The sequence below is a fragment of the Bos javanicus genome, chromosome 26 (assembly GCF_032452875.1).
Source record: "Bos javanicus breed banteng chromosome 26, ARS-OSU_banteng_1.0, whole genome shotgun sequence".
In the NCBI taxonomy this organism is placed as follows: Eukaryota; Metazoa; Chordata; class Mammalia; order Artiodactyla; family Bovidae; genus Bos; species Bos javanicus.
The window spans coordinates 11,375,864-11,403,371 of NC_083893.1; the positions used below are offsets into that span (position 1 = coordinate 11,375,864).

At 42.6% G+C, this 27,508-nt stretch overlaps 1 protein-coding gene across 6 annotated transcripts in view; it reads right to left on the reverse strand.

Moving 5' to 3' along the window:
* PANK1 (pantothenate kinase 1) overlaps nucleotides 1-27,508 on the reverse strand; it is a 104,286-nt gene that overhangs the window by 49,890 nt on the left and 26,888 nt on the right. For 2 of the 6 annotated variants that reach the window (XM_061402767.1, XM_061402765.1), the window contains exon 1: nucleotides 5,727-7,065. The exons of 1 other annotated variant lie outside the window; for it this stretch is intronic. In XM_061402767.1, the coding sequence (XP_061258751.1) occupies nucleotides 5,727-6,408 (682 nt within the window). In that variant the 5' untranslated portion in view covers nucleotides 6,409-7,065. Of the gene's footprint in view, nucleotides 1-4,829; nucleotides 5,259-5,726; nucleotides 7,080-27,508 lie in introns of those variants that run through there. 3 more of the 6 variants (XM_061402764.1, XM_061402768.1, XM_061402770.1) reach the window with 3 other exon arrangements.

The window sequence follows — 27,508 nt, forward strand, 5'->3', positions numbered from 1 at the left end:
AGCCCTTATTCCCGCTTGTTGAAGAGGGCAGCTCACATCCTCGAGTCTTCTGATGACTCTCAAATATTTGCCTTTCTATAGCATAGTGTTTGCTGGCTCAAACAGCAAAAAAATTATCTCCTTTGCATTTTTCTCCTCTCTTCAGTAGTATGGCTCATCTACAAGTATCCTTAGGGTCTAAAATATTCAGGATTTCAAGGCAACAGCTCTATACTTTTTTGTGCCACTTCTGTTCCTTCTCCAAAGAGTATATATTCATCAGTTTCATCAAAAATAAAAGAGTTATGTACAAAACTGTTGCTGCTGCAGTGTTTATGATGTTTAGAGACTCAAGCTGCAGTCTAAAGCTACTAGAGACAGGTTAAATAGATTACAGTGTATCTATATAATGGAATTTTGGGAATGTAATACAACCACTACAAATGACGCTTTAATGCTGTAAGAAAATGCTTTTACTAAGATTTTCAAATAAAAAAGGGTAAGTTGGGAGTTTGGGATTGATATATATAGTACTATATTTAAAATAGATAATCAACAAAGACCTACTGTATAGCATAGCTGGTGGTGTTTAGTTGCTAAGTTGTGTCTGACTCTTGTGTGACCCCATGGACTATAGCCCACCAGGCTCCTCTTTCCATGGAATTTTTTTTCAGGCAAGAATACTGGAGTGGGTTGCCATTTCCTTCTCCAGGGGATCTTCCTGACCCAGGGACCAAACCTGTGTCTCCTGTGTTGGCAGGAAGGTTCTTTATCATTGAGTCACATGGAAGCCCACTGTACAGCATTGGGAACTATTGATACTTTGTAATAATTTACAATGGAAAAGAAAATGAAAAGCAATAGATATATGTATATGTAAAACTGAATCACTTTGCTGTATATCTGAAACTAATATAACATTGTAAATCAACTATGCTGCTGCTGCTGCTGCCAAGTCGCTTCAGTCGTGTCTGACTCTGTGCGACCCCATAGACAGCAGCCCACCAGGTTCCCCCATCCCTGGGATTCTCCAGGCAAGAACACTGGAGTGGGTTGCCATTTCCTTCTCTAATGCATGAAACTGAAAAGTGAAAGTGAAGGCGCTCAGTCGTATCCGACTCTTCTCGACCCCCTGGACTGCAGCCCACCAGGCTCCTCCATCCATTGGATTTTCAAAGCAAGAGTACTGGAGTGGGTTGCCATTGCCTTCTCCATCATTACTCCCGGACATAACCAATTAGATCATATCTTCTTATTTTCAATAAGCAGTCAGCACTTCTCAAATAATTCAGAACACTGATTTCCAGGTATTTATCTCTTATGCTATTTATCCAAATAGATTTACATTGGAATTGAGCACTTTAGAAATGTATTAATAACAAAAATATATTAAACACTTATAATTGGACCACACATGGCTTTCCTTGTCTTCTATATAGATATACTTACTCAATCATTAATTTACTTATAGTAATACCATCCAGACCTATGAATAGTAATAGCCTGAGAACAAAATCCTGAGTATTAACTTCTGACCTCAGAGTTACAGGGTTTAACCAAATCATTTATTCACACACACCTCAGATATGCATTGGTTCCAACTTTGCACCTTTCCATTCATGCGTACCTTTGTTTACTGATTCCCTAATTAAGTCACTAATAATAATAAAGTCAATATGTAAAATTCAAAAAACCCTAAAAACAATATGCTAGAATATTACTAAGGTCTATCTATAGGCTTATTTTTCATAAAACTAAGATGCTATGTCTTTTTTGCAGCAGATCACGTTACACACAAAGATTATGGGCTTACTTGCTTCATGTCAATCCCATATTTATACTTTATCTACTATGCCTGTCCTTCATTCACTTAACTTTTCCATGTTTTAAAGATGGTACATATGGTAGCCAGCCTCCAAGACAGCATCCAAGGATTCCTGGCTCCTAGTACTCGTAGCCTTGCAGTCTCCTCCCATATTAAATCAACTATGGTCCAACATAAAATAAAAATTAAAAAAATCGTATCTTAGTGTGATCCAAAATTACCTTCAGCAAACGGCACATTTTAAACAGCCATTTTCTCTGGGTGATGGTATTTGTGAGCACTTCTTCCTGCTTTGTTTCCTCCAGTTTGTATTATGTAATATTTTTATTGGAACAAGGGTGTTGGAAGTAACTGTGGGACTAGGAGTGTCATAGATAATCAAATAAAACATTTTGGCTTTCTTATATTAGCCAATTCCCACCTTTTTGTAAACAAGAAAGTCAATCTGAGGTGTCTCTGTCAGCTCAGTCTCTTGTCCTATGGGTTAGTGGTGGACAGTGTTTTGCATGTGTGATAACAACGGCATTTGCCAAATAACTGCTATGTGCCAAGCAGGAATTTACATATATATACACACACACACACACACACACACACACACACATATATAATATATATCTTATTTAATCCTCAGATCAACCTGATCACATAGTATGATTAGCTCCATCTTATCAATACTGAAACTGAAGCATAGAGGTTAAATAAGTAGCCCCAGGTCACCCAGATGCAATTTAAACTCAAGCCCTCCAGAATCTGGATAACTCCACCATTTACAAACGTTAGGCTCTTGGCATTTTATTAGGACTATAAAATTAGTTTCAAAATATTTGGGAAATGAGCTGACTTCATAAGGTGCTACTTACGTATGCTTCAAAGAATCAGAACACCAAGGAGCATACAAAAGGATTCTCCCTATAGAGACCTTACCGAGACTCCATTGAAGGGCTTTCGCCTCGTCTGTCCCATGGATGGAAATGGCTACTTTGATGAGGTGGTGATGATGTCACCTGTACCTTTTTCGTCAACATCAATCAAGTATTCATGTATCCAAGTTGCAAAGCATATGAAAAAAACTATCATCTGTAATAAGACTTCCAACTTAATTGGGGAGATAAGACCAATAACATGCAGGGACAAGGCAAAAATAAAAAATTTTTAAATGATAATAAAATGCTAAGCCATGTGGTAGACTAGATGACTAGGGTGGAAGTTATGAAGAAAGAACTCTCAGCTCTTTAGAATCTTAGCACTTTGAAAGTACAAGAAACAACCCTTGAAGATCATTTCGTGGACTCCAGCATTCCAAGAGGAGATCTAACCCGGTTGAGGCCACACAATTGCTCAGTAGCAGAGACAGGTAAAGTAACCAAGGAAGCTCAATGAAACAGTTAAGTCTTGGAAAAGCTTTCCAAGGATAAGCACAGTGAGTGAGGTCATGGTACTTTTGATGAACAGAGTGGACAAGATTTCCTGGTTTAACAAAATCAACCTGCCACTACTCTGATTTTTAGATTACAAGATTGTGAATAGTCCTCGTACTGAGGGATTAGATTTAATTTTTTTAAATAATCAAAAACTACTGAATTGCCTGTTTCGTTGCATTCATTGTTTTCAAACATGCAGTATTTCAAAGTGTATTGCACTCTACCCAATATATTACTAAATAGAAACACATCTACCCACATATGCATTCCAGGTGCCTGACAGAAGTGATACCTGGCTGTCCTAAAGCACTTCTGGTTCAGATAGAAGCAGGAGTCTGAAGTTGCAGACTGTAAGTAGGAAGTAGTTATTTGTCCAACTTTGATGATTTTATCAACAATACACTCAAATTTCATTTAAAGCATGTAAATACTCTTTGTAATAATTGCTTATGTAAAATTTATCAGTCATCAGAAAATAGAGAGATACTTAAGTCTAAGTAGATTTGTTTTAGATTACCTAAAAAATCAACTGATTTGGCAAATTTTTTCTTTTTTTTTGGTAAAAAGATACTTGAATATTAATACACAAGGTATAAGGATCCTAAATTAAACCTAATTTCAACTAAGAAAATTTGGTAGTGAACACAGCAGATGTGGCTTAGAACATGTAAAATTTATTTCAGAAACGTTTGTTCAAATTTGAGGAAAAAATAGGCTAATGAAACACCAATTCTGATGAATTTTTTTAAAAAGTTGATAAATAAGTATGATCACTAAACGTAAAATACATACGGTTTTCATTAAAAAAAAAATACAAAACCTATTTCAATACCTGACAAAACACACAGGCATAAATTTATACTTTCTTATATTCTAAATAATGCTTCCAGTGGATTTTCAAGCAAAAGTTAAGCCTCAAGGTTATTTCTCTGCCTTCCTGCAGAGAAAATTGTTAAGAGAGTATATTTTCAATTCCTCAAAAATTATTTCAAGAGGTATGATACACTCAAACATAGACCATTTATGCTCGCAATACTACATAAAAACTCAAAGCAGTTCTCTTTGTTATATTTTAGCTATTTACATTTTAAACTCTAATATAGTTTGTTAAAGTAAATCAGAGAAATAAATGAAATGTGGCTTCAAAAGAAGTAAAACAGGTTAATAAATCATAAACAATCAATACTAGTGCATAAATAAAGTCATTTTCTAACAAGGTTCAAAAACAAAAGAAAACAGAAATTCAGGTTTTAGATGCCTTCCTTACAACCCTACCAATCTGCTGTGTGGGTTCAAAGTTCCTGACAAGAAGTTAACTTTGAACCTGAACTTTCAGACTTACAAAACACAAGTATCAGAGTTACTGAGTCCCACAGTTGGGTTAAAAAGCTTCCCAAAGTCTCAGACTTTAACTGAATGCAGAAAAGCTAAGAGTCTAAGATAATAAACAGAAACAGCAAAAAGTGAAGTTGCCAAATATCAAGGTTTTACAGATGAATCTAAAGTATATCTAGCAATTTCCCTGTATGAAACAATAAATAACCTATACGCAAATATGCATGTTTGAATGCAATCACGTTATTAGCATGCATTCTACTTACTTTGCTTTTTGCCATTTATAAGCTTCATTGGGGAGACCCAGAAAGAGGTAACAAGTTGAAAGAAGTTCGGCTCAGATAAGAAACAGCTGTATACTTGATCTACAAATTTGCATCTCAGAACGTTCAGTGGGGGAGAGACTCTTCTCAAATTAACATATATACAAGCTTTAGACTGTGAAATTACGCATTTCAGCTTTCAGCACTGTATATTACTATTGGAAACCTCAACTCTACCTCCCCATTCTCCGAAAAAAAAAAAAAATCCACCTCCAATCTTCATTGGTCCACATAGTTCCGGCCCACATGGTATCAGTGGGTGTGTCCCTCCCAACAAGTCCTCTCATTGGCTGCGAGGAAACAGCCTCTAATAGGCTGTGATTTGGGGGGCTGTCAAACTCCACGCCTCCAGACCTCGCGCTCGCCAATAGACCCAGGGAGCTGGCGGCTCCTCTGCGATTCAAAGGGCAGGCTGACTGCCTGAGCGCCAACCCCAGAAAGATGAGCTCTCAGAAAAGGACGAGGAGAAGGGCGACGGCAGCTCAGGCTCGCCCCCCACCGCTGCTCGACTCCTACTCCCGGACCGCCCCAAATGTTGGCACACGTGCATTTTCCCACCGACAAATTAGTAAGGCGACCAGCGCGTTTGCCTTCTGCAGAGCCGTTACCCGAGGAGCAGCTCAGAAGCCGAGTCAAACCGGCCCATTTTACAGATGAAAGCAGGAAAGGGATCTGTAGCGCCTGGCGCCCCTGGGGAAAGAATCAGTCCCGTGCGCCCCCTCAAAGCCGTCCCCAGACAGCCGGGGCTGGGATGCCCCGGGCGCGCTTAGGTGCCTGTCCCGCCGCTCCTGGGGGTCGCGCCCCGTTCTGCGCCCGCGCTCCCCTCCCTGGGAGACTTACGCGGCCTGTTCTTCCTCCCGGAGTCCATCCTCCTCCGCAGCCGGCATTTCTTGGCGGGGGAATCGTGCTGAGGGGGCGGCGGCTGTGGCTGGAGCTCTGGCTGGAGCGGCAGGCGCGGGGGTGCCGCGTCGCCGCCGCCCGGGGGGCCCCGGCTGCAGAGGCGCGACGGGTGGAACCCGTTGTGCAGCAGCCCGTTCACGGCTGCAGCGCCGACGCCGGCGGGAGTCCCCGGGGCGTGCGGGGCCGAGCGCTCAGGCTGCCCGCCGTGGTCGCCCATGCCAGAGGCTGGTGGGGCGGCGCGCGGGCCCCGGCTCAGACGGCCTCGCTGGAGGTCATTCTCGGGCGTCTTTATTTCCCCGGATCCTCCTTGCGGCTTCCGATTCAGCAGCCGCAGAGCCGGCGCTGGAGGATGGCGAGCCGGGCGCTCCTCCCCTCCTCCCTCCGGCGTTCCCACCTCCTCCACGCCCTGCCCCTCGAGTGCCGGCCCCCCGGCGCCCGCCTGGAGCATGCCCGCTCCCGGCGCGGAATTGGGGATCCCCGCGCACCCCCAGCCGGGGCCCCCAGAGCCCGCCTTCCCCCGCTGCCCCAGTCGCGCGACTTCAAACGAGGCTTCCTCGCCTCCCAGACCTGTCCCCGCTACTGAGCATGCCCAGTCCTGCCCGCCACCGCCGAGCTTCAACATGGGGACTGAAGTTCTCCGGCTTCGCAAAGAAGAGATGGGCGGGTTGGGCTTTGTATGGCGGAGCAAGCCGAGAAGGGACTGGGCGAGGCCGGCGTGAGAGGAACGAGCAGCTTCGGGAGGAATGCGGGCGGGGGGAGGGGGGAGGCAATAAATATATGTAGAGGTTTGGGTTTGCTAATCCTGTCCGCACCGAGCTAGATACCTTTGCAAGGTCATTCACGTTGTCCCCTCCTCCCTGAAAGCTTTGTGAGCGTATATGTGTTTCTCTGGGTTTAGTTAAGTGACCAAACTACTCACAGGCACGAGGGGAAGAAGGAGAACGATTATTTATAGACAGGTAGGCGGATTTGGAGAGGGAGGGGAGTGTAATTTCTTTACTGGCACTCACAGACACCATGTGGCCTCATGGAGTTGTCTTTTACAGGGAGGAACCTAGGAATACAGTGTAAGGACAGTGAAGGACATAGATGTAGGCGGGATTAACCGGTGCTGGAAGAGACCAAGTAAACAGAAGCAGTCCCAAGCTATAAAAAGCACTTTCCTCACCCAGAAAGGACGCTGAAGAGACAATGTCACCCTATTTATAGAGTAAGGAGTTGCCTGTGTTTTCAGAGGGGCAGGCAGCATCACAGGGGAGACAGCACCACAACCCTGGAGTCAGAGCTGGATTCAAACTCCAACTCAGGCACCCAACAAACCCTGAGAAACTCAAAGCTCAAGTTAACACACCTGGTTTCATGAAACAGGACTGGGCATGCTCAGTAGGCAGGACAAATTTGGGTGCTGAGAACCTTCCCAAAGTTGTGCAATCCCTTGAGGCCTCAGCTCTTGACTCTAGAAACTGTCTTGAGAAATCTGCTACAGTCCTGGTGCACAGTAAATGCCCCAAAGAGTTGGTTATCCTTATTACTGTTATTATTAGCAGATCACCCTTCATTTCCAACAAGGGGAATAAACCATACTCACAGTCATGTTTATTGTGTAACTTACTGTGTGTGATGTTCTCCATCATCTGCACTTATTTAATCTACAGAGGAGTCAGAGGCCTCAGAACACTCAGCAGCAGCCAGGGGCCTGTACCTGGATGGGAATTCCTTCCAGCAGTCTAACCTGGAATCAGCTTTAGGACCCATGACCACTTGAGTGCACAGGTCCCTTGACTCCTTTTTTTTAGATATGGAAACTGAGCCACAGACGGATGGCTGAGGTTATTAAGAACAAAGCAAAGAATAAACCAGGTGGTTAAATGACAAAGAATCCAATGGAGGAAACACAGGAGGCTTGGGTTCAATCCCTGGGCGGGGAAGATCCCCTGAGGAGGGCATGGCAATCCACTCCAGTATTCTTGCCTGGAGAATCCCATGGACAGAGGAACCTGGCGGGCTAGAGTCCACAGGGTTGCACAGAGCTGGACTCGATTGAGCTCGCATGCACATTAAAGAATAAGTCTTAATTCTCCTATTTTTGTTTCCCTGACGTTATCATATTATTTGAAAATATGAAGGAAAAACCTAGATGACCTGGCCCCTGCCTCACCTTGAGCTCCTGATTCTCCCTCTATAGAGCAGCCTTTCAGTTTCTCAAACACACGAACATCCCTTTTCATCTGCTGTATTCCCTTGCGTGTTCCCAGATGTCTGTTTACCAGATTCCAACTCAGTCTTCAGATCTCTACTTCAACCTCTTAAAGTAGCCTTCCCTGACCCTTGGAACAAGATTAGAGCTCCCTCCTCCTATGCTTGACCTTCATGACTATCAGTTTGTAACACCACAATGGGGGTATAATAGGACATGACTGAGTTGTTACAGTGATAAAATGAATATATATGTAAAGTGTCCAGCCCATCATAAGTGCTATAAAAAAGCTCAATATTTGATTGTGCGTCTCCCCCAACTACACTGTAATCTCCATTAAGGCAGATGACTCTCTTTCATAACTATCCTTAGGAAGCTCTTGGTAATTATTTGTGACTGAATAAATGACTTGGGTGGTATTTCCCCAGCGTGTCTCTCACTTTCTACTGTAAATTTGCTAAAAACAAAACGCCTGGATTGTCACTCCTAAATATTCAAATATAAAGCTTTCAAATTCTGACATAATTTAAGCTCAGTAGTTTAGGAAGCACTTTAGAGCAGAAATGCAGAGAGTTAGCAATGCAGTGTATCCAAGGACATATCCTCTCCAGCATGATTCCCAGGCATGGTGAGGAAGGCCTGAGCCAGGTGGCTCAGACCCAGGTAGGGCAGGAGCACTGGTGCTGGGGACAGAACATCCTCTGCCTGCTTCCTTTCTCTCTTCTTTGCTCTGGGTGCCTTGAATCGGCTATACCTTGCATGTGATAGAGAGGAAGCCAGGTGGCACATCGCAGGTTTATGGGGTGTGTGGGAGTCAGGTGGGTGCGGGGAGGTTGCGGTTCAGAGGTGTCATTTTGAGGTATGAACTATGATGTGCTCCAGCAGGGGAATGGAACAAATAATGTTTGGAAGAGAGAGAAGGAGGAAGAACCCACAAGGCACTCTCTCCCTCTGTTCATTCATTTATTTACCAGTCATTTATTATGAGTGCACTATGTTGTAGGCAGTGAAATAAATGCTGGGAGTAAGTACGAAGTCAAAACAAATGGCTTCATTGCCCTCTAAGGGCTTACAATTCATAGACAGAGAGAGACAGAGACAGATAAGTCAATGATTCTCCATCATGTGGGTACATAAGAATAACCTAGGGACTTTTTCCTTTTAAACTTCTTGTTGAAAATAACATACATACAGAAATATATACATATCCTAAGGGTAGAGCTCGCTTCCTAAGGCCCACTTGTCTTCACAGTGAATTTTGCAGTGAATGAAACAAAGTGTGTCACCTATACTATGGAAGGGAACTCCAAAGGACTCCAGAGAGTGAGCAATGATGGAACAGGGAAGAGAAGAGGAAGATGGGGCTGAGATGGGTGTTAAAATACGCTTCAGGGAGGAAATGACCCTTAAACTGAAGTTTGACCAATCATGGAATTTCATCATGGAACGCTGAAGGAAATCCATTCAGAACTGAGGGAGTGGAGGCCCTGCAGGTGTTTTGAAACCATCTGGCACGCTTGGGAACCTGCCAGGAGATCAACAAGGCCGAAAGGCAACCTACCGAGGGAGGAGGTGAGTGATGGCCAAAAACGTGAGATGGGGTCCAAATCTCAGATGGCTTTCTGCACCATAGGAATCAATTCAGACTTTTTTCCTGAAAGCCATTAGAAACCACTGAAGAGTTTTAGATTGTGGAAAAACTCCTAGATTCGCATTCTGGAAGGATCTCTGGCATCAGTCTGGAGAACAAAATAGGGGAGGAGGTCCCTAGTTGGAGGGACCAGATAGACGACTACTGGAAACAACCAGGAAAGAAGTGAGATGGGACCAAGTGAAGGACATACCATTCAGAATGAGATCACTAAGGGGACTCAAAAACTGTTTAAAGAATTCATAGGACTTAGTAACCAACTGCACAACGAGGAAGAGGTAAGGCCAGGATAATTTTTATGTTTCCAGTCTGGGCAACTGGGAATCTGGTGGTTTCAGCATGTAAGACAAAATATGCAAAAAAGAAGCAAGACCTTCTACTTATATTCTCTCTGGGATTTATATTTAAGAAGGGTGATCCTTTAAAAATGTAGATATGATCATGACATTCTTGTACTTACACTGATAGGTAAGCCATATCAATATCTGTCTGTTTCAGTCTAACTCCACACTCCCCACTTGCCTTCTTTCCTCCCTCTCTCTTCCCCTCCCCCCATAAAAAGAGGGAGGTCAGCACTAGTTTTTAACTACTATTAATTAGACTTTTAATTTACTTTTTTTGGAAGACAGAGATTAAAACCTGTCCACCATGCCATCATTATACATGATCACTGTAGAAATTCTAGTTCCTTGCTAAAATGGAAATAAAATCCAATGTGCCCAAGCTTTTTACCACTTAATAACCACACTGATGACACAGTATGAGCTTGGGAAAGGATACTCTTCAAGACATAGTTTAAAAAGAATTACTAGAATTTTAACTGTCAGAATACTATCCACCCACGATGACGTCTTTCTTTCATTTTTTCCTCTTTTGCTATTGGTGTTGGGGCCTTTCTTAGAGATTCGCATGAGGCACCTCAGGAGGCTATTTTCAAGTACTGTGCTATTTTCGATGACCGTGCTTTTCACTTCGACGACAGTGCTTTCTTCAGGGCCCTAGGGGGTAGCTCTGCTTCAGGGAGTCAAAGACCGCCAAAACCCAACAAAACTGCCCTGTGAATAACAGTGTTATGGAGAGATTCTGAGGACCACTTCATCAGAGCCTCCCTCTTCTCCTTTCTTCAGAATTGAGCAACTGCTACACAGCAGGTACCATACTAAGTACCAAGGATATAGTCTTACGCAAAAACAAAGTTCCCATCCTTATCCAGATTACAGAATGGACAGGCCTTAAGTACGTAATCACAACAGCAAAAGCGTAACTATCACTCCGAGAAATGCAAAAACGGAAAGACTCCCAGTGCCATGAGGGCACATACCAGGGTGACCTGGACTCGTCTTAAACTTTAGTAGATGAAATGACATTTGCTGAATTCTGAATGCTGAATAGAAGCTAACTAAGGTGGAGGTGGAAGTGCAGGAGGTATTCTTAGGCTCTCTTATGTCATAAACATGTGGGCACTTCATAAACACTTGCTGATTGAAAAGATGAATTGACCCTGTTCCTCTCAATAGGGCAAATCGAATGTCAGGAAGATTATTCACCAAAATGAACCACTGGAGAGGGTTTAGGCCAATCCCGTTCTTTTTACTATTTTTTCTATATGGCTTGATGGAATATTTTAGTTTTTGTTGTTGGGTTTTTTTGGTTGTTGTTGTTTTTTCTTTTTTTTTTTTTTTTGGTCAATAGAAGTGGAAAAACAAAACATCAGCAGTTGCCACTACAGTAATAACTGTGTGTACAGGAATGAAACACACCCCACATGAACTAACTTCCTGTTACTCACTAATATTTTTTGAGCACCTACCAATGATGATTTATAGGTCACCATTACCAATGGTGAAGGGAGATGGGAGTGTGACTACCTAGGAATTTGATAAGAGTGACCCCAAATACTGGGCATAAGTTTAGGAATGTATCTGGCTTTAGCAAATTGTCAGTAGGCTTATTATCTAACATTTATTGAGTTCTTACATGCCATACACTGTACTAAGCACACTGGAAGTGTCATCTTTTTTAATTAGCAAGGTACTCATGTGAGTTGGATTTGGATACTATTATTAGCTCATATTTTGTATGAGCAAACTAGAGCTTAGAGAGGCTAATGGGTCCAAGGTCACACAGCAGAAAATCTAACAGACATTTGAGTCAGGTCTGGATGGCCCTAGAACCTCACGTTTTGTAACTCAACCACCATGCCGCCCTCCCAAAAGATGGTGTACCTGCTGTCACCTGCAGATTTTACACCACGGTTGCAGACACCTGATATAGTATCCAGTGCCCACACAACACTGCCTTTTAAACTACTGAGTCCCTTTACTTCTCACTGAAATGTTTTTGCTGTCCAGTGTCTTAGACTTTTGTTTCCAAAAGGGCTTTTTTCCCTCCCTTTTAAAAAATGTGCCAGCTATTGCCATTTTTCTATTTTGTATATCTATTCAACAAATATTTTAAAACGATGTGCAAACCATTGTTCCAGTTACAGTGATGAGCAAGGCAGAGAAGTCCCTCCCATTCTGGAGCACACATTCCTTTGGGGACGGGGACAAGGAAAGTCAGAAAATAAACAATAAATACAGTCTGTGTTACGTAACATAAAAATTAAACGAAATGACGTGAAAGAGAATTATTGGGAGAAAGGAACCAGTTTACATGCAGGTAGTTGAGGAAGCCACACTGATACCGGTTTCTGAGGGCTGAGAGACTGAGGTGTGAAGCACTGTGAAGAGAGGTTTAGAAGAGCATTCCAGCACATGGAAGAGGGAAGAAAATGAGTATCTGTATGAGAGGGCTGGATGGCATCACTGACTCGATGGACTGAGTCTCAGTGAACTCTGGGAGTTGGTGATGGACAGGGAGGCCTGGCATGCTGTGATTCTTGGGGTCGCAAAGAGTCGGACACGACTGAGTGACTGATCTGATCTGATCTATATCTATGTGTGTGTGTGTTTGACTCTTTGGGACCCCATGGACTGTAGCCCACCAGGCTCCCTCCTCCGTCCATGGAATTTTCCAGGCAAGAATACTGGAGCAGATTGCCATTTCCTACTCTTAGGGGATCTTCTGACTCAGGAATGGAACCTGGTCTCTTGCGTCTCCTACGTTGACAGGTGGACTCTTACCACTATGCTGCCTGGGAAGCCCACTTCTGTATCTATATCCATATGTGTATGTGTGTGTATATATACATATGAATATATATACATATATATATTCATCTCTTCATCACCAAAGTTCTAATATTTGGGGGGATGCTGATGAATAAGGGGTATGCATTTTCCTTTGAGAATGACAGCAGTGGAAGGAAGAGGCTTTGATTAGGTCCCAGCATTCAGGACATTCAAATTTGTCTTATAGTTTTCCTGTTTTCTGAGTGAAGTCCCCTCTGAATCCTGAAGTTTCGTCAGCTACAAATAATAAAAGCTGCTTTAACTCATTCCTACATAAAATGAATTAGTACAGGGAACTGGGTGAATAAAAATCTCTGAAGGGCTAAAGGAACAGCCTCTAGGCTGAGCTCCCAGCAGTGAATCCCACCACAGGATCACCTTCCTAAGGCAACTGCTGCAAGGGAGCTGCTACTTCTGGTACAATAGTAAACCAAGAAACCAGGGAGTCATTGCACCCTTGGGTCCAGGGCTGTCTCAGGCTGAATGGAAACGTCCAGAATTCATGCCCTATATTCTGTCCGTCCAAATCCATGGTGTCCAGGACAAGACACCAGGACCCCTGCTGCCATGCCACTGCCCACCAGACAAAACGGCAGAAGTCGGGCCTCCTCCTCCATCTGGACTTCCACGTGCTGTCCAGCTGCATCTGCTTGGCAGAGCTAAGCGGTGTACAGGACCCGGGCACTAGCAGGGCCTGGGAAACCGACATCTTCAATTTTCTCATGTGTAGCAACTGATACGGCATGTTTAGTTCAGTTCAGTTGCTCAGTCATGGCTGACTTTTTGTGACCCCATGAACTGCAGCACACCAGGCTTCCCTGTCCATCACCAACTCCTGGAGCTTACTCAAACTCATGTCCATTGAGTCGGTGATGCCATCCAACCATCTCATCCTCTGTCGTCCCCTTTTCCTTCTGCCTACTATCTTTCTCAGCATCAGGGGCTTCCCAATGACTCAGCTCTTCTCATCAGGTGGCCAAAGTACTGGAGTTTCAGCTTCAGCATCTGTCCTTCCAATGAATATTCAGGACTGATCTCCTTTAGGATGGACTGGTGGGATCTCCTTGCAGTCCAAGGGACTCTCAAGAGTCTTCTCCAACACCACAGTTCAAAAGCATCAATTCTTTGGCCCTCAGTTTTCTTTATAGTTCAACTCTCACGTCCATACATGACTATTGGAAAAACTATAGCTTTGACTAGATGGACCTTTGACAGCAAAGTAATATCTCTGCTTTTTAATATGCTGTCTAGGTTGGTCATAGCTTTTCTTCCAAGGAGCAAGTGTCTTTTAATTTCATGGCTGCAGTCACTGTTCACAGTGATTTTGGAGCCCAAGAAAATAAAGTATGTCACTGTTTCCATTGTTTCCCCATTTATTTGCCATGAAGTGATGGGATCAGATACCATGATCTTAGTTTTCTGAATGCTGAGTTTTAAGCCAGGTTTTTCACTTTCCTCTTTCCCTTTCATCAAGAGGCTCTTTAGTTCCTCTTTGTTTTCTGCCATAAGGGTAGTGTAATCCGCATATCTGAGGTTACTGATATTTCTCCCAGCAATCTTGATTCCAGCTTGTGCTTCATCTAACCTGGCATTTCGCACGATGTACTCTGTATATAAGTTAAATAAGCAGGGTGGCAGTACACAGCCTTGATGTACTCCTTTCCCAATTTGGAACCAATCTGTTGTTCTATGTCTGGTTCTAACTGTTGATTCTTGACCTGCATGCAGATTTCTCAGGAGACAGGTAAGGTGATCTAGTATTCCCATCTCTTTAAGAATTTTCTGCAGTTTGTTGTGATCTACACAGTCAGAGGCTTTGGCGTAGTCAGTGAAGCAGGAGTAGATGTTTTTTTGCAATTCTCTTGTTTTTTCTAGGATCCAATGGATATTGGAAATTGATCTCTGGTTCCTTTGCCTTTTCTAAATCCGGCTTGAACATCTGGAAGTTCTCAATTCATGTACTGTTGAAGCCTAGCTTGGAGAATTTTGAGCATTATTTTGCTAGTGTATGAGATGAGTGCAGTTGTGTGGTAGCTTGGACATTCTTTGGCATTGCCTTTCTTTGGGATTAGAATGAGAATTGACCTTTTCCAGTCCTGTGGCCACTGCTGAGTTTTCCAAATTTGCTGGCATACTGAGTGTAGCACTTTCACAATATCATCTTTTAGGATTTGAAATAGCTCAATTGGAATTCCATCACTGGCAGTAGCTTTGTTTGTAGTGATGCTTCCTAAGGCCCACTTGGGACTTCGCATTCCAGGATGTCTGGCTCTAGGGGAGTGATCACACCATTGTGGTTATCTGGGTCATTAAGATCTTTTTTGTATTGTATACGGCATGTTACAGGGAGCTGAAATGCAGCTGAGTGAGCCCATCTATTTACCTGCAATAACCTCAATTGAGAATCTTGATAATGAAGTGGCACTGTTTGCCTCAGAGTTTTCTGTTTCCAGCAAACCCCATGGGACAATTGTTTACCCTAGGATGTAGCCAGGCTTGAAGCTCCCTATAAATCCTTCAAAGGGGCTGAGATTGAAAATAGGACTAAGCAACTAATAATAATAATGATACTACCTTATGCAGTTAAGAATTCCATCTTTGAAGTCACTCAGACATAGGCTTGAATCCCAGCTCCTCCTCTCAGCCAGCTTCCTCTATTATCTGGCACTTCCCAAGAATTTTGTGATGAGGTAAATGTACCGTGTCTACTCTTTGGTGGTGGCCACTGGCCATGCATCATTTCTGAGTACTTGATATGTGGCTAATATGACAAAAGAACTGGATTTTAAATTGTATTTATGTTTTAATTAATTGACATTTTAAAAGTTAGCTTATTTTAAAAACCACTTTATTGAGCTATGATTGACATATAAAAAAACTGTACATATTTAATGTATACTACTTGATGAGTTTGGAGATAAGTAGTATATACCTGTCAAACCATCACAATTTGGCATAAATTTATCCATCACCTCCAAAAGTCTCCTTCTGCCCTTTTCCTCTTATTATATGATGATGATGATAAAAACACGTAATATACCACCTACCTTCTTAGCAAATTTGTAAGTATACACTAAAGTATAGCCATATTGTTTCCCACAGTAGCTAAACCATTTAAACTCAAATAGTAATATGTGACCAGTAGCTACTGTATTGGAGAAGGCAATGGCACCCCATTCCAGTACTCTTGCCTGGAAAATCCCATGGACAGAGAAGCCTGGCGGGCTGCAGTCCATGGGGTCTCTAAGAGTCGGACACAACTGATTTCACTTTTGCTTTTCACTTTAATGCGTTGGAGAAGGAAATGGCAACCCACTCCAGTGTTCTTGCCTGGAGAATCCCAGGGACGGGGGAGCCTTGTGGGCTGCCATCTATGGGGTCGCACAGAGTCGGACATGACTGAAGCGACTTAGCAGCAGTAGCAGCAGAGCTACTGTATTGGACAGCACTGTATACAATGGGGATAACAGTGGTACCTACCTCATTCATTTATTCAATGAATACTTATACAGTATCTTCTATGAGCATCTACAGGTATTGTGCTAAGGAAAACATCCTGAAGCCTACAACCAGTAAGGCAATCAGACCCATTTAACAAGTGAACAAATAAAATAGCTACAGTTTATAGTCAGCAGTATAAAGGAAGTAACACGGTAGAGCTTTGCAGAATAACAGGGGGTGAGAGGACACAGGATAAAGAAGTTCACCCACATGCTGGCTTCTCCATAACCTAACATAAAACATGAAAAAAGTGATGACTTAAATCACAACAACTGGAACAGGACCTCTCAAAAGCAAGAAATTTAAAAACATCCCACCTTTGATTGCAACACTCTTTTAAGTTGCTCTGACACTTGACCTTTTATTTTTACTGAGAATAGAATGTTCTATATCTGTTTTTTTTTTTTTTTTTAAACCAGCTTCTGTGGGTCTTATGCTTATGTGCTCAGATCTGTTGCCTGCCATGCCCCTGCCCTGCCTGGTGAGGCAGGGGGCTGGCTCCCGAAAGCCAACTTTCTTAGGGTCAGTTGTCTTCCAGCAGGCTTAGTCAGTGGGAGATGTTGGTGAGAATGGCAGAATCTTCTCTTCCTCCCCTCGCTGTCTAGGGAGGCATCTCCCCAAAGTTGCTGACCCTCTTCTGGGGTCTCCATCACCTACGGACACGTCTGCCTTAACTGTCTTCTGCTTGGTGACCGTAACTCCTGGGATCTCATTCTATCACCTTCTCCTTGCTTCTCGCCAGCCTAAGGTGGTGATGGCTTCATGCCATTGCTAATGTCTGTGTTGCCTCACTGTCCTCTGACTAGCTTCTCTGCTTCTTCTTCCCTCTCTTCTGAACACCCTGGTTGGATGTTAGATGACAGACCATCTATGATGTTGACTCAGAATTGGACCTAGGACCATACCCGAAAACAGTTTTAAGGTTTTAACTACTTCCCATGGCATCCCTTTTTGGCCCACCCCTCAGGCCCGTTGAGGTATGATATTCATTAATCCATTATGGGTGGGTATATTTGTGTCAGAAATGCAACCTTCAGAAAATTAAATTTATCAAGTCAGCTGGGCTGCAATCATATAACAGCTGAAATAATGTATTTAAAAGGTCTGGAATCTCTGAATAAAGATTAAACAGTCCACTGATCATATAAGATGTAGCATGTGCAATCAGCATACTGGAAATTTTATTAGCATACTTTATACTAGTTTCTGTGTAAATAAATAAACCCAAAAACTCAGTGACTTAATGCAATGAAAGTATATTTGCTGTTCTCAAAGAGTTCAATGTTGTCAGCTGGGGGGTGCCTGGTCTGTGTGGTTCATTTGGAAACTAGTGTTGCCCTAGATGTTGACATCCGCTAGCAGATGAGGGACAAAGAGAGTAGAAAGTGGTGGTGTTTTAGGGACCAAAACTGGAAACAGCATACATCAACTTTGGCCACATCTCACTGGGCAGAACTCAGTCAGTGTTCCCTCTGCACACCCACACCAGTTGCAGGAGAGCCTGAGAAGTGCAGTTTAACTTAATGCCTAGGAAGAAAAAGAAATGACCGTGGAAAATACATGGTCAATAACTACATTTCATTCTTCCTCCCATTTGTAGAATAAACTCCTCCCCGCTCACTTCCTAAAACATTATCCAAAGCTCTAGACCTTGGTGTCGGAGAAGGCAATGGCACCCCACTCCAGTACTCTTGCCTGGAAAATCCCATGGACGGAGGAGCCTGGTAGGCTGCAGTCCATGGGGTCACTAAGAGTCGGACACGACTGAGTGACTTCTTCACTTTCATGCATTGGAGAAGGAAATGGCAACCCACTCCAGTGTTCTTGCCTGGAGAATCCCAGGGACGGGGAAGCCTGGTGGGCTGCTGTCTATGGGGTCGCACAGAGTCGGACACGACTGAAGCGACTTAGCAGCAGCAGCAGCAGACCTCGGTGATGCTCAGCCAGTTCTATTTGGTTCACATGTTGTTCTTTTTGGTTGAGTACTTTGCAAACTAAAAAGAGGAGTCATCTGCCCCTGCTCCTTTCTCGTCCCCAAATATACACTGGCGAGCAGAGACAAGGAGCTTCAGGGTCCCATCTGGAAAGGGAAGAAGTAAAAGAAAGCCGACAGTGGCCCAAAGTGGTTGGTCAGGCATTGAGACATTTCCCTGACCAGAAAGCACTGGAAAATGTCTTTTGATTGGACTCTCGCTCTCCTGTATGAGAGGCATTATCTTGTCCATATTTCTCTGTGACCCCTGGTTCCACTCTTCTGGAATTCTCTTCATTGTTCATTATCTATCCTCTGTGGCAATATCTGACGTGAGTGATGGGGAGTAAATTATCTCTGACACTATGCAGATTTTGTAGTCTGCCTCCTTCTCATGGAAACCTGTAAGTCCAAGGCTGGTTGTTGCTTTGTACCTTTTTCTAAAATTTATTTATTTTTGGTCGCTTTGGCTCTTCATTGCTACTCACGGGCTTTCTCTAGTTGCGGCAAGCAGAGGCTACTCTTCATCGAAGTGCAGCGGCTTCTCTTGTCACAGAGCAGGATTTCTAGAGCGAGGGCTCAGTAGTTGTGGTGCACAGGCTTAGCTGCCCTGGAGCATGTGGAGACTTCCCGGACCAGGGATGGGACCCATGTCCCCTGCACTGGCGGTGGATTCTTATTCCCTGTACCACCAGGGGAGTCCTGTTCTGTGCCTTGACTCATCTTTGTCCCAGACTTCTGTTTTCTTTGGAAATATCATTTGTGCAAAAACCTAACAGACTTCCCATTGATTTCCTTCTAGACAGTTCCTATGCCACAAACTGAAGACCGAACACTGTTGCAGGCAGTGTTCTCAACATTCTTTATATCTTTCCCCCTTATCCTCATGCCTCCCTCATCTTAATGGCAGCCACCTGGATGACGTCAGGATCGAAATGGAAAGCCACACCTGGGAGGTGATCTGTGCCGAGAGGTGGTGGTGACATAGCCGTTCTTTGTTGCTCACAATTTTCTCACTTTTATTTCCTACCATTTGAGGTCTAGATGTAGTCTACTTCAAGACTTCCAATTAATGTAGTTTTTCTATTTTCTTTCACTTCTCCCTGCAAACTGCCCAAATGTGCCAGCCACTTGTGGCCAAAAAGCACTAACAGTTTGATTCCTTCCAACTGCTTCTCTTGGAGCTGACAGTCAGGAAGCATATGGCTGGCCTCTCAACTGAGAATTCTTGCCAAGTTTTTGCCATGACAGCATGCACTGCCACCTTTTCTGCCTCCGGGATCAGTTTCCTTTCTTCCCACAAGTGGCATGCTAAGCCAGTGCCACTTATTTCAGGTTTTCTGGATTTTTTATTTTAGGAGTTCCCACCTTTAAATTGTAATACTGGAGAAGACTCTTGAGAGCCTCTGGGACTGCAAGGAGATCAAACCAGTCAATCCTAAAGAAAATCAACCCTGAATATTCATTGGAAGGTCTGATGCTGAAGCTTCAATACTCTGGCGACCTGATGCAAAGAGCCGATTCATTGGAAAAGACCCTGATGCTGGGAAAGATTGAGGCAAAAGGAGTAGAGGGTGGCAGAAAATGAGATGATTAGATAGCATCACAGACTCAGTGGACATGAGTCTGAGCAAACTTTGAGAGATAGTGAAGGACAGGGAAGCCTGGGGTGCTGCAGTCCATGGGGTCACAAAGAGTCAGACATGACTTAGTGACTGAACAACAGCAACCCCCACATCAAGGTCCCATTTGTGGTGTTTGTTATGGTATTAATGCTAGTTGCATAAAAAGAACCTTCAAGTCTCAGTACCTTAAGACAACAAACACAGTCAAGTTCATGTTTCACTCCACAGTCCAATGTAGGGGTGAGGGCGAATGTGGAGAGGGAACTCTGAGCTGTGCAGTCAGAGAGGAGGCTCAGAGGTTCTACCATCTTCAATGTATGACTCCTGAGGGTGCTCTGAGCATAGATATCCAGCCAGCAGCTGGGAGAGGACAGAGAGCACAGATGATCATATGGGTTGTTTTAGGAGTTCGGTCTGTGAGTGGTGGTGTCTCACTCTGCATACATTTCATTTGTCAGAAATCACCAGTATAGCACAAAAGCTCAGTAGGTCATATAAGTGAGTTGAATAGGAACCAGGATGAATTCAGAAAGTGCATATTCTTTCTAAAGTGAGCAGCAGCCACTCAACTCCAACTGCTTATTGTCAGGTGGGAATGCAGGGTTGCCAGAACTCATTTTTCTAAAGTAGCCAGAAATCCAGATTTTTACATGAAGTCTTGTGATGTTGTCTTCCAACAACACAAGAGAAGAATCTACACATGGACATCACCAGATGGTCAATACCGAAATCAGATTGATTATATTATTTGCGGCCAAAGATGGAGAAGCTCTATACAGTCAGCAAAATTAAGACCGGGAGCTGACTGTGGCTCAGATCATGAATTCCTTATTGCCAAATTCAGACTTAAGCTGAAGAAAGTAAGGAAAACCACTAGACCATTCAGGTATGACCTAAATAAAATCCCTTACGATTATGTAGTGGAAGTGGGAAATAGATTTAAGGGACTAGATCTGATAGACAGAGTGCCTGATGAACTATGAACGGAGGTTGGTGACACTGCACAGAAGACAGGGATCAAGACCATCCCCAAGAGAAGGAGATGCAGAAAAGCAAAATGGCTGTCTGAGGAGGCCTTACAAAAAGCTGTGAAAAAAACAGAAGTGAAAAGCAAAGGAGAAAAGGAAAGGTATACCCATTTGAACGCAGAGTTCCAAAGAATAGCAAGGAGAGATAAGAAAGCCTTCCTGAGATCAGTGCAAAGAAATAGAGGAAAACAATAGAATGGGAAAGACATCTCTTCGAGAAAATTAGAGATACCAAGGGAACATTTCATGCAAAGATGGGCACAATAAAGGACAGAAATGGTATGGACCTAACAGAAGCAAAAGATATTAAGAAGAGGTGGCAACAATACACAGAAAAACTATACAAAAAAGATCTTCATGACCCAGATAATCATGATGGTATGATCACTCACCTAGAGCCAGACATCCTGGAATGCAAAGTCAAGTGGGCCATAGGAAGCATCACTATGAACCAAGCTAGTGAAGGTGATGGAATTCTAGTTGAGCTACTTCAAATCCTAGAAGACGATGCTGTGAAAGTGCTGCAATCAATATGCCAGCAAATTTGGAAAAAACAGCACTGGCCACAGGACTGAAAAAGGTTCAGTTTTCATTCCAATCCCAAAGAAAGGCAATGCCAAAGAATGCTCAAACTACCACACAATTGCACTCATCTCACACGCTAGTAAAGTAATGCTCAAAATTCTCCAAGCCAAGCTTCAACAGTACGTGAACCATGAACTTTAAAGATGTTCAAGCTGGATTTAGAAAAGGCAGAGAAACCAGAGATCAAATTGCCATCATCTGTTGCATTATCAAAAAAGCAAGAGAGTTCCAGAAAAACATCTATTTCTGCTTTATTGACTATCCCAAAGCCTTTGACTGTGTGGATCACCACAAAAGGCAGGTCTTTCTCAAGACCTGCCTCTTGAGAAATCTGTATGCAGGTCAGGAACAGTTAGATTTGGACATGGAACAACAGACTGGTTCCAAATAGGGAAAGGAGTACGTCAAGGCTGTGTAATGTCACCCTGCTTATTTAACTTATATGCAGAGTACATCATGAGAGACGCTGGGCGGGAGGAAGCACAAGCTGGAATCAAGATTGCCGGGAGAAATATCAATAACCTGAGATATGCAGATGACACCACCCTTTGCCTGAGGACACTCAGGCAGTCTGTGAAGACGCCTACATGGGTTTACTGGTGTCTCCCATCAAGAGTCGCACCATTTTGCCCACCATGAGAGTGTGCCACCTTGATCAATCATCCATCTCCAATCGAGCCTTCGGATGATATAGCTGCAGCCAATATTACATTTGCAACCTCATGGGAGACTGTGAGCTAGCACTACCCAGCAAAGACTCTGAGTTAATAGATTCTTATTTCTTTTTTCCTTATTGTTGTTTTAAGCCACTAATTTTTTGGCATTAGAGCTCAGCAATGGATAACTAATAATGGCCCTAAGTCATATTTTACATTTTTTAAATACTTTTATTTATCGGGCTGTGCTGGGTCTTTGTTCCTACGTGGACTTTTCTCTAGTTGTGGTGTGGCGGCTTCTCTGCTGTGGCTCCCAGCCTCTAGAGCACAGATTCACTAATTGTGGCACATGGGCTTAGTTGCTCCCCAGCATGTGGGATCTTTATGGATCAGGAATCGAACCCATGTCTCCTGCTTGGCAGGTGGATTCTTTAACACTGAGCTACCAGGGAAGCCCCATTAAAAAAAATTTTTTTTTAATTTAAACATTGTATATTAAAAAAGATTCCTTCTACTGAATTCAGGTTACGAATTTATAACATCTATAGGGAAACCAAGAAACAGTGGGCTCCCTTTTTGTGATTTTTGCTTGTTTTGAATTGAACTTTTCAAGCATGATAAATCCAAGAGGGAAAATGATTTAATTAACTGCATTACTTTTTGCCAGATTCAGTAAGACTGAAGCTTAAACATGATTCCACTATTTATTGGTTATGAGACCTTAGAAAATTTACTTGACCTCTTTTGAGGTCCTTAACTGGAAGAAAGGAATAACAACAGAAGTACTTCTTGGGGCAGGGGGGAAAATTGTGAAATACTTTGAAATAAGAAAAAATTAGTGGGTGTCCTATCTGTTAATCTATTAAAAGTTTACTCTCTGCATTTCATTGGCTTTGAGTTATTTTACAACTCTACAATTTGCAGAAAACAGAGTAATGTAAATGTTCTTATACATAGAAATGCAAATTGTGTCCAGGGGTATGCAACCCATTACTTTCCCATGGATAAAGATCAGTTTTACACCAATAAAGTAAGTGCTTAATTAAGCATTCCTGATGGCTTAATGTATTCTCATTTGGACTGGCTGCAACATCTTAGTTATTACATCATTAATTAAATTAATAAAACCAGAGACATGTTTATATTTGTGAGTCATGGCTCAACTTAAAAAAATTTCTCCTTCAACAGATTTCAGAGTGTTATTATGATGAATAAATTAATTAATGCATGTAAAGCCCTTGGCACCATGACTGGCACAGAACTTAAAATGCTAAGGAAGAGGGTAGTGAAGATGCAAAGATGTGAGGTCACCAATTTAGGTGAGACAAAGGTCTGTTGGTCTACCTTCTCTACAGATTCCTTTTTTTTTTTAAAAATTTCCTATTTATTTATTTGGCTGTGCCAAGTCTCTTAGTTGCAGCATGTGGGATTCGGCTCCCTGACCAGGGATCAAACCTCGTCCTCCTGCATTGGGAGTGAGAAGTCTTCTCCACTGAACTACCAGGAAAGCCTCTTCCATTCCTGATTTCTAAAAAGAATAATCAGAGAAAACAACTTTGCAAATCAACAAAATGGCAGTCAACATGCTAACCAACACAGCAATTACACAAGATTTCCAAACATTCATCTCACCTATCCTATCCCAGTGAGAAAGATAATACAATACCAACTTTAACAGTTGCTGAGAAGGCCCATGAAAGTAATATACATGGGGGGATTGTGAATGAGCCAGAAGGGTGCTAATCTGAAAACAGATTTAGAAAGCACGTGTCTGAGAATTCTTTCAATTCTCTGCTTCCTGGTAAGTAACTGAAATGCCTTAAGTGGGCCAGCTATAAGAAACAGCTCTATCAATTTTTGTTCCAGACAGAGATCAAATATTTAATAAAGAGAAAACATTTCTTCTTACACTGCCAACTGAAATTTTTATCACTTGCCATCTGCCTCTGCAAAGATTAGGTCACTAGCCACCACAGTTGCTGACCTACACCCCCTGAAAAGAGTTCAGGGAGGCAATCAGGAATGAGGCACTCTGTGCTCTGGGGAAAAACTCACAGAATAGGCCTTCAGATAGTTAGATATTTTCAGAAGATTTTATGAGCAGAATTTCTTGTATCTGCTCATAACTAGAAAAGCACTAAAATAATTAATGGAGACATCTGCTCCTCTTGACGAGCACCAACCTTCTTGTGACCAGCAGTAACCTTCGGCCAAAATATGTGCTTGTTTGCACATATCACCCCCACCTCCCAAATCACATATATACAGACCTCCCCCCTTACCTCTTCAGAGCAGTTCCTTAGAGCTACCTGAGAAACCATCTCCCAGGTTATAGTCTTCAATTTGCCCCCAAAAAACTTAACTTCACAACTCTTCCCTTGTGCATTTTTTTCAGTCGACACTAGGAAGTGAACAAACCTGATGATAACTGGAAACAAATACTCTGGCTTAGCATCAGAGAAGCAGTATGGAATGGAATGATGAACTGGAAGTGGGGGCCACTCTAGTCAAATGTTGCCACCCAGGAATTCTGGCCTCGGTTTTGTAAGAGCAGCAAGAATCTCAGTTATTACGGATATTTCTTCAGTTCAGTTCAGTTCAGTCGCTCAGTCGTGTCCGACTCTTTGCGACCCCATGAATCGCAGAACGCCAGGCTTCCCTGTCCATCACCAACTCCTGGAGTTCACTCAGACTCACTCACGTCCATCAAGTCAGTGATGCCATCCAGCCATCTCATCCTCTGTCGTCCCCTCCTCCTCCTGCCCCCAACCCCTCCCAGCATCAGAGTCTTTTCCAATGAGTCAACTCTTCCCATGAGGTGGCCAAAGTACTGGAGTTTCAGCTTTAGCATCATTCCTTCCAAAGAAATCCCAGGGCTGATCTCCTTCAGAATGGACTGGTTGGATCTCCTTGCAGTCCTAGCTCAAGCAATTAACTAAGCACCCAAATCAGGCAATCAAGACACATCTACCATTTCTTTGTGACCTCTGACTTAGGCCATGATGTTCTGGATGTGCTCTCTAGGTGGCAACTACTTGTTGGTGACACTCATCAGAAGTTTCTTATCATGGTTTGAAGCCTTATTTACTGGCATGAGTAGGAGATGAAGTGCCAGAGAACTGCTGATCATGTTTGCTTATCAGACTGGGGTTGCTGGTCCTCAACAAAGAGAAAGAGTAAGTAATATTTGTGGCTCTCCTGTCAGCCACTGGATACTTTCTTTTGCCATCGCACTTTGCTTTGTCCATCATAAAATGTACACGTGGGGAGAAAGGGTTCTAAGTATGTTCATCCTTTCAGGAAGCTTGTGAAAAACTGTAAGTGTTAGTCACTCAGTAGAGTCTAATTCTTTGAGACTTCATGGACTGTAGTCCATCAGGCTCCTCTGTCCATGAAAGTCTCCAGGCAAGAACACTGAAGTGTGTAGCCATTCCCTTCTCCATGGGATCTTCCGGACTCAGGGATTGAACCCACATCTCCTGCATTGCAGGCAGATTCTTTACCATCTGAACCATCAGGGTAGTCCAGGAAGCTTGTATTGTAGTAGAAAACAGACAACTTTGGAGTCATATAGACATAGATTTGAGCTGCAGCTGCAGTGCTTAAGAGGTAACTGACTATGGATACTTTGCTTAACACCTCTGAGCCTTGGGTTTCCTCACTTATAAGAGAATAAAAGTTGAATACAGAACCAGGCTTCTTCATTCTGACTGTTCGGCCATCTTCAGTGTGTGTCTTTCTGCCCATAGGTTGCAAGGTGGCTGTTACAAGTACAAGCATCATTTCTGAGTTCCAGGCAGGAAAATGCAGTGAAGGTTAAAAGGCACATGTCAGCTATGTCTCTTTTATCAAAATTCAGTAGCTTCCTAGAAGTCATATTGAGCAGACTTTTGTTACTGGTCATATTAGCCACCTCTGGTTGCAAAGGAACTTGGGAAATAAAATTTTTTTTAGTTGAGTACATTTCCACTTACTCATAGGGCAGAATTCTCCTCTGAATGGGAGATTGGCTATTGGGTTAAAAACAAAAAAACAACCAAGTGGTATCTGCCAAAGTGCTCAATAATCCTGGATATTATGTTTATATTATATTAGTTTTTATCTCAGCTAGTATGTTTCCTTTGTCATCATATCCAAAGGGCTGGGCATATGGTGTATGTGTGTGTATTCATTCTTGCTTCTTGCCCATCTAACTGGTACGTCAGAAGTACATTCTTCCTAGCTAGACTTAACAAAAAGCTAAAAATTAAAAAGAAAGAAAAAAAGGCACTTCTTCCATAAGTAACTATGCCAAGAAAGTACCTTTGGTGTTTTTTTTTTTTTCTGTTGAAGATGAACCATTATCATTATGATAATAGCTAAAATTTACTGAGCATTTATGGTGTGACAGAGACTGTGCAAAGTTTTTCTATTCATTATAACCATTATAAAAACTCTATAAAGTGGATTCCATCATCCCTACTTAACCAGTAAGGGAACTGATGCTCAGAGAGGTTAGTTGGTTTAAGACCACACAGCTAATACACAGTAGAGCCAATATTTGAAGGTGGATCTGTCTGATTGCAAAATTCCTGCTCTCATTTTATAGTATTGACTATACTGGCAGGTTGTGAGATGTTCCTCACCTACATTTGGAAACTCTTTCCAAACTTTATTCTAAAGCCCAAATCTTGGTCTCAGCACTTGGCCAATGCCACAATAATAACTGATGTAGGTAAACTCCACCAATGGATTGTAGAATTAGTGAGGTAAAATTTGATGAAAAACAGGATAGATGCATATTTAAAAAGTATCTCCACATGAGAAACTCAATTATAAAAATAGTAACTTCATAGTGTAGAAAGCAGGCTCACATCACCGTAACCAAGTAATCCAAGTTAACATCACTAGTAATGAGACAGAGCAGTACCATGTGACCCCTGAAATGGTGCCCTGAGAAGTGCACAGCATTACTTCTGTAGTGTTCCTGCCAAAAATGCACAAGCTAAATTTAATCATAAGGACATCAGACCCAACTTGAAGGACATTCTACAAAGTAACTGGCCAGTATTCCCCAAAAGTATCAATGTCATGAAAGACAAAAAAAAATTAAGGAAGTGTCTTAGCCTGAAGAAGATAGAAAAATATGACAACTAAATGTAATGTATGATCCTGGATTGGATCCAGGACCAGGAAAAAAAAATCAGTGTGACAATTAGGGAAATTTGAATAATATCTGTATATCAGTTAATAGTATGGTAAGAAAATTTTCTATTCTTCATAATTGTGCTATCATTATGCATTGTGAACATTTGGAAACTGGGTGAAGGATATATGAGAACTTATTTTTGGTTC